The sequence below is a fragment of the Vollenhovia emeryi genome, unplaced genomic scaffold, assembly GCF_000949405.1.
Source record: "Vollenhovia emeryi isolate VEMERY1.0 unplaced genomic scaffold, V.emery_V1.0 DF939496.1, whole genome shotgun sequence".
NCBI classification, from domain to species: Eukaryota; Metazoa; Arthropoda; class Insecta; order Hymenoptera; family Formicidae; genus Vollenhovia; species Vollenhovia emeryi.
The window spans coordinates 8,649-16,136 of NW_011966870.1; the positions used below are offsets into that span (position 1 = coordinate 8,649).

At 41.8% G+C, this 7,488-nt stretch overlaps 2 protein-coding genes across 5 annotated transcripts; one reads left to right on the plus strand and one right to left on the minus strand.

Annotated features, from left to right (window-relative positions):
• Positions 1–226: 226 nt before the first annotated feature.
• On the plus strand, positions 227–2,649 carry LOC105557405. 2 transcript variants are annotated; one of them, XM_012004651.1, is made up of 3 exons: positions 227–1,339; positions 1,444–1,679; positions 1,892–2,649. In XM_012004651.1, the coding sequence occupies exon 3, from the start codon at positions 1,939–1,941 to the stop codon at positions 2,506–2,508; it is 570 nt and encodes a 189-aa protein (XP_011860041.1). In that variant the 5' UTR covers positions 227–1,339; positions 1,444–1,679; positions 1,892–1,938; the 3' UTR covers positions 2,509–2,649. The 2 variants fall into 2 exon arrangements, with proteins under 2 accessions (XP_011860041.1, XP_011860040.1); XM_012004650.1 differs by having other exon boundaries at positions 1,444–2,649.
• Positions 2,650–2,761: 112 nt separating this feature from the next.
• Positions 2,762–6,630, minus strand: LOC105557403. Of its 3 annotated transcripts, none has more exons than XM_012004649.1 (3): positions 3,850–6,630; positions 3,641–3,735; positions 2,762–3,062 (listed from the first exon to the last, which is right to left on the minus strand). In XM_012004649.1, exons 1-3 carry the CDS (start codon positions 3,882–3,884, stop codon positions 2,827–2,829), a joined length of 366 nt encoding a protein of 121 aa, XP_011860039.1. In that variant the 5' UTR covers positions 3,885–6,630; the 3' UTR covers positions 2,762–2,826. The 3 variants fall into 3 exon arrangements, with proteins under 3 accessions (XP_011860039.1, XP_011860038.1, XP_011860037.1); XM_012004648.1 differs by having other exon boundaries at positions 3,641–5,315; positions 5,592–5,607; XM_012004647.1 differs by having other exon boundaries at positions 3,641–6,630.
• Between the last annotated feature and the right edge of the window lie 858 nt (positions 6,631–7,488).

The window sequence follows — 7,488 nt, forward strand, 5'->3', positions numbered from 1 at the left end:
GCGGGCAAAAGGCCGTAGATTAGGAGTCCTGGGGGGGAGGCGGGGGTGCGGGTTTCGTGGGACGTCCGACTCCACCCCTAGGGGTGGTGTCGGGTCGCCTGCTGCCTGCGCCCCCGCCTCCCCCCTATCGCCCCATAAAGGGGCAGGAGGAGTAGGGAGCCCTGTGCAAAGTACAGGGCACTCGGGAGTGGGCGCGGGCTGGAGACCCGCGACCCACCCGCCCCCACAACACCAAGGGGGCGCGGCAGGGACCTGGTGGCACCCCTGCCGCATAACGAATAAAGAGGAGAAGGCCGCATAATGAGGCCTAGGTCCCCCCTCCTAAAGGGGGGACTAAGACGAGCGCGGAAATAAGCGTGGCGCGGGGGTCATCCGGAGATTTGCGTTGAAGTACCCGGATGGCCCCCCAAAGTGCTGAGGTGGCCACTCCCGGTGGTTTTAGTGAGGTAGGCGCCCCTATTGCACACTGGCCTCGAGGTGTCAAATACTCGAGTGTCAGGGGGTGAGTCCCACACACCACCCGTCCCTCTCTCCAGGAGGGACGGGTGACGGTCCATGAGGATTTCCACCGGGTCAAAAAAAAAAAAGGTTATGTTATGACTAGGCGTCCGGGTCCCGCTACCGAATAGGCTCGGGGTATCACCTGCCTGTCGTAAGAGGCGACTAAAGCTGCCTTTTCACCTTGCGTCTGGAAGCCAGATCCGTTTGGTCGGTTACCCCCACTTCGTTGCATATTTCTTTTTTGTTTGAGGGGAATGGAAGCTGACTTCGAAAGCCAACGCTAAAACCACCGCTCCCTTTTCACCTTGTGTCTGGAAGCCAGATCCGTTTGGCCGGTTACCCCCACTCCGTGACACGTTTTCGTTTTGATCACAACTGCATATAGTTGTGACTTATTATTAGTGCTTGCATAAATAATTGTGTACTGCGCTCTTTTTAAATAAAGAATGCGTGTGAAACTAACTATAAACGGTTCAAACCGTATATTAACATCGACTTTACGTAATACGTTCGTAAGAAAAGTAATATTTGAGATTAGGAAACGACGAATGCTCGTGATGTGTGCAGTTATAGAAGCAATGGAAGAAAACAAGAAGAGAAGTTACCAAAAGAAGCGATACTGGGTTGCACCTTACTTAAAGGATCGTCCCGAGCATAGTTTTTACCATGTGTCCATTCCAAAACTGATCGAAGAGGATGGGGAAACGTTCTACAACTACTTTCGTATGCCGGTAACACAGTTTGACGAATTATTGTCGATTGTTGGACCACTATTGGTGAAACAAAGTTTTTTTCGGGACTGCATATCACCGAAAGAACGTTTGTCGTTAACATTGAGGTTTGTTATATTTCTGTATCTCAAAGTAGTGTGTGTGCGGGTGTAGGTGTGATTAATGGTCTCCTAAAAATATTATCTAAGTTTATGATCTTGTAATGTTGTAGGTTTCTTGCCTCCGGTGATTCAATGACGTCAATGTCGTATCAGTATCTCGTTGGGGTGACAACAGTGTTCAATATTGTTCGAGAAACGTGTGCAACAATTTGGAAGACTTTGTGTCCTATTGTATTACCATCTGCATTGTCAGAAGAGGACTAGATAGTTATCGCAAGATTTCGAAGATCGCTGTTCTTTTACTCACTGCATCGGTGCCATCGATGGCAAACACGTAATAATTTAAGTAACTATCTTTTCTTCTATTAACTGTGTGACACACCATAGAATATTATGTACGGGTGTATTGTACTTTCAACCGCCGAATAAATTAATTGTTCGTTTTATTTTAGTGTCCCAACAATGCAGGGTCAACATACTACAACTATAAGCATGCTCATAGTGTAGTATTGTTGGCCATCTGCGATGCAAACTACATATTACGTTTTGTGGATATAGGAGCTTATGGGCGACAAAGTGATGGAGGTATTTTCGCCAACAGCTCTATGGGCAAAAAGTTCAGCACAGACCGGATGAATGTGCCGAAAGAAGCAGCTGTTGTAGGAGGACGCATTCTACTATATTGCCTTGTGGGGGATGAAGCTTTCCCATTAAAACCATATCTGCTTCGTCCGTATCCGGGAAAGAACGGACTGACGCAGGAGCAGGATATATATAACTATAGATTGAGCCGTGCAAGGAGAATTATAGAAAATACCTTTGGTATTTTAGCTAGCCAGTGGCGAATATATCGCAAACCAATTATTGCTTCTCCAGATACTGCAAAATTGATGGTGCAAGCTACGGTTTGTTTGCATAATTGGATCCGAAAAGGCGATATTGGGAAAAATGTCTACGTTCCCCCAGGTATGGTTGATCAAGATCATGCTAGTGATCCAAGCAATTTCACACCAGGTTCTTGGCGGAGAATAATTGAGGATGGCTGCGCATTACAAGATATAAGTAATTGCGGAACAAATACTTCTACTCGGAATGCTATACACATTCGTGATGAATTTCGCGAATACTTCTCCAGTGAAGGATCGGTGCCGTGGCAAACAAATCGCCACAAATAAACCATTGTTACATGTACTGCGTTCTTTATTTTTATCACAGATAATTCGTAGCCTAATCTAACAATGTTTCTACTATTTTTTATGTTGAAATAATAAAACAATTATTTATTGATTTATTTATTAATTAATTTATTTACAGTCTTTCTTTATGCAATGTTTTATAAGGCTGGGTCTACATTGGACGTCGTAAGTCGTGTCGGAAGAAATTGACCAATCACAGTTCATTATTCTTCGATCGTAAGGAGAATAATAGACTGTGATTGGTCAATTTCTTCCGACACGACTTACTACATCCTATGTAGACCCAGCCTAAAGCCTTTAAGTTTCAGTGGAATTTTTAAGTTCCTGTCGTAGCACCTCCAGGATACGGATCATTGCTGTCATTCGCGTAGAGTCATTAAGTTGCTTGAGTTTACTGGCAACTACCATACAGAATGCAGTAGATTCGTCAGGCTCAGCAGCAGGGAGGTCCATGTTTATGGGCTCATGAAGCAACTGCCTAATTTCATCATACAACTGTGAGCCTTTCTTTTTTCGGTGCTGCAATTCGTCGCCTGAGAAAACAATTACATTTCTTTTTATTGACCACGTGTAATGATTGTAAAAGTAACATAAGCAGTAGAGTGGTGCAGACAAAATTTTTTTTATTCTTTATTAGCCGTATCGAAACTACACATTGCGTAGGTCTAGAAAACACACCCAATTTTTTTCAGATTTTTAAAAATATTTAGAGGTCCCTCAAATCGCTTTTATGTCAAAAATTGTAATTTTGTAAGTTCTTAGTTTCATAATATCAATTTCATAATAGATATAACATTAAAAAATTTTATACGTGAAAATGTTAGTCAATATATAGCATAAAACTAACATTTTTATCATATTGCAAACAATTATGAGGCGTCTGATAGACTACGTAGAAAAAATTTTTTAATGTTATATCTATTATTAAAAATTACAAACTTACAAAATTACCATTCTTGACATAAAAGCAATTTGAGACCTCTACATATTTTTTTAATCTGAAAAATGGGGATGTTTTTCTAGACCTATGCAACTTGTAGTTTCAATACGACTAATAAAGAGAAAAAAAATTTTTCTGGACCACCCTAATGAATAGTGACAACAATCTTACGTGATTCACGTCCGCTGCTCGACAACTCTTCAACGTCATCGAATGTACTAGCCTCATCAGTGCAAGTGTCGTCTGCTTCAATGTTCGACGTCGTCCTGAAATTATTAGAAATTTTGACATTTATTGATAATATAGGTACACTACCCACAGCACACGAGAAAATGGAAAAATGTAAAAATAATTTATATTGTGCGAAACCATATACATACTGGCTCTGTAATTGCACGTCACGCAGAAACTCCATTGCCCCAGTATGCGCCCACTTAGACCTCTTTTTGGCTGCAGCTGATCCACTTGGCAAATCTATACTTCTGGGCAGCGATCATGTATCTTTTCCCCTAGGGCGGATAGGCGAAAAGTGAAAAGTTTCACGTGAACTCGTGATTATGTGACTCGGCAAAACGTGGAAATGTGAAACTTTTCACATGAACTTCTTCGCCATCAAATGTGTTGGCGGAAAAGGGAAAATCTAGTGATTTTGTAATAATATATTATTATTACTGCACTGTGATTGAAGAAACGTACATCTTTGACTATTTATATAGTCAAAGACGTACATCGGTACATATTTCTGAATATCGACGAGACCGTTAAATGTGTTCGGACGTGTTCGCCTCGAAAGAATTTTTTGAGAATTGATGCATAATAGCTAGAGGCTCTCTAATAATAGCATAATGAAGCAGGCATTGTTTTGAAGCAGGCTCGTCCTCTCGTCGTCGGCACAAAGGTGTTAGTCGGAACGATGCGATAGGTTAGTCTTCGCTTTTGGTAATTTCACTTTTCACGCATTTTAACTATATGATCGCACCGTGATTCGTGAAAAAGGTCGCGTGAAATCACTGAGTGAAAAGTGAAAAGTGAAAAATTCCGTTTGAAAATACATGATCGCTGCCCTGGTGTGTTTGCGGAATGTCAGACAGAGATTTCCATTTTTTTTGGCTTCACTGGCAGTAAGCAAACCTGTAAAAGAAGAATGCATATATAGTCGTAACATGAATACTATTGCCCATACATACATCAGGTGTAGTATTACTTGAAAAACATTATACCTTGCATAACATTGGAGACTTCCTCCCATAACTTTTCTTTCGCCCGGATTCCTCTGTCTCCTATTGGAAGCCTGAAATTCCACAGAGGCGGTCGTTTCCTGACCGCCTCGATGAGGTGCTCTTCTATGAACATCTTCCTTTCAAATACATTCACAGGGACATCGTTCTTTTTGTCGAAGCCTTCTTCTTCTTGGACATGCTCGTCATTCACAATAGAATGAGCTATGTCCTCCACTACATTAACCTCCTCGTCACCTAATGCGCTTTTACGTACAATGTTTCCATTCTCTGCATGCACAAAAGCAATACAATATTAGCCGGATAAAACCACATTTATTTATATACAAAATACCACTCAGGACTTCATTGAACTGTATGTGATTTTATGTAGTGTTTTATACATTTTAATATAGTTGTAGCTGGTATTTTTACCAGGACGTATATTTTATACAATAGATTTAATTCCAGTTCACAGTATACTTACCTAACTGCGGGTAAAAATAACAAGTCTTCTCGTCAACGTAGAATCTCGTAAAACCTTTCATACACGGGTGATTTGCGATTTCATCTGCATTGCAGATGCACTTACACACCCCACAGGTACTTACTCCTTCGATGATGGATTCCTGTAATGCATAATACAATGAAATAATATCTACTAAGTCCGGCGTCGCATTATGTGTTTTGACCGGACCAGTTTCGCTGCAGAAGGATGACACGTTATTTTCAATAGGAAACATCCTTCTGCGGCGAAACCGGTCCAGTCAAAACGGTGAGGGTTTTTTTTATTACGTTGCGATTGACGACAGCCACTCACAGTGATAGTACAATGGAAAGTCTCCAGGCACCGATCAAGGATGAGTGGCTGTGGTCAATCGCAACGTGGTTAAAAAAACCGTAACCTCAAAACGCATAGTGTGACACCGGGGTAACGGTGTTATATCCAGAAGGATGCATCGGTTCAACTCTCGATCAAGAAAAAATACTATTGGGGACATACTTCTTTTTTTTCGTACAGCATTGCAATAGGTTATGTACGCAAATGTGCCATAGACGCATACTTTTTCAGCAATTCGGCAATCAGTAAATAATTAATGAATTGATATTAATAATAAAGATATAAACTTACCTCGTTTCTGTCTTCATTGCCGTTGCCAAATGAACTCATTTTTATTTTCGTGTTGTCACTTTGTCACGTAGCGAATTTCAGCTAGAAGTTCGACCATTCCGAACTTCTGGCGTCCAAACGCCAGGAGCAAGCCAGGCGGAGAATCTGCGCTCGGAGTGGGGGTAACCGGCCAAACGAATCTGGCTTCCAGACGCAAGGTGAAAAGGCAGCTTAAAAGGTGCAGAGCCAGAGAACCCAAATAAGGGATCTCTGGCGGTGCCCGCGGGCACGGGGACGGGGGTCCCACCATAAGTGGTCCCATGCTTGGGACCACTAGTGGGACCCCTACGGGCTGGGGGATGGAGCGCGGGGGCGCTCCACTCCCCCAGTATCGGCCCGTAGGGAAGGGCGGAGTATGGTGTTGCCCTGTACTCCGCCGCGGCCCACATCCATCGTGGGCCGCAGGGTAGGACTCTCCCCGAACACCAGGGGAGAGTAGCGCGGCCGGGCAACGGTAGTATACATCGTGTTCCCGAGACCCGGCCACATATGCGCGCGAAGAAGGCAACCGGGGTGGTTTTAGCGGCTAACGTGCACCGCATACCCCCGCCCTCCCCCCGGAGGCGCGGGGGATTCGAAGGGATTTCCACCTCGTAAAAAAAAAGGTTATGTTATGACTGACATGTGTCTATTAATCTGTGTTTTAACAACTAGTTCTAAATGTAATATCAAATAGTTTTAAATTATGTATAGGGCATGTCGAGAAACATATGGAGATGCAGCTGTCGGGTATGTCTGCGTGAAACGAGAAGGTACAAAGTGCATTCTGAAGGCAAAAATTTGTCCAGAGCACCGAGTACGAAATAAAAGTTACTCGGTAACTTTAACCGTAGATGAAAAAGAAGAGAAAGTGTTAAATGTTGAATGCCATGAATGTGCAGCCGCGTCAGGTATAATTTTATCAGTGAGGGGATACTGGAATGATTCTGCACTTTTCGAATTTGCTCCTAGAACTGTCAATTCGTGAACACATTTGTATAATATACAAATTATATGAGTTTTGTGTACAAACCGACAATGTTCCACTAATCGGACTAATGGCCGATTTTTTCACTTCCCGATAAAATTATCCGGAGGTTAATCTCGAGTTTTAGCCAATCACGTGCATGGATCTGATAGTTTATCTCCTGGTTAACTTTAATTATATTGATACTTAGTCATATAATAATTGTAAATGCGCCGCTAAAATATTGGATACCAATTTTCTAGTACAATGTACTATTAAAAAGTCACAAACCTCAGTTAGAAAATTTTTACCTACATAGAAAGGAGGTACGCTATAGCATCGTGACATTTGCAATAATAATTCAACGAGATTTTTCATTTGATGCTAATGGTATATGCGTAATTACAATAAAAAGTCACAAACCTCAGTTAGAAAATTTTTACCTACATAGGAAAGAGGTACGCTTTAGCATCGTAACATTTGTAATCACCTAAAAAACTTACCTTTTTAAAAAAAGGTAAAAAAAAGCGCCAAGTATAAGCTCCAACGACCGAATATATTTTGTTACTCTATCTTTTTTGCATCTCTACAAAAATATCTTCACTACAAAACTATCTTCTCTACAAAAGTAATGATATCATTAAATGGCGCCAACTAAACTAAATAGTTTTAAACGTGGTGGGGC

What these genes read in the sequence shown, in the direction of transcription:
- LOC105557405 (XM_012004650.1), top strand. Translation starts at nt 1,939, where the DNA reads ATGGGCAAAAAGTTCAGCACAGACCGGATGAATGTGCCGAAAGAAGCA.
- LOC105557403 (XM_012004647.1), bottom strand. Translation starts at nt 3,884, where the DNA reads ATGGAGTTTCTGCGTGACGTGCAATTACAGAGCCAGTATGTATATGGT. An exon ending in GAGCAGCGGACGTGAATCAC is followed by an intron (nt 3,063 to 3,640) that starts GTAAGATTGTTG and finishes TTGTTTTCTCAG; the next exon opens with GCGACGAATTGCAGCACCGA.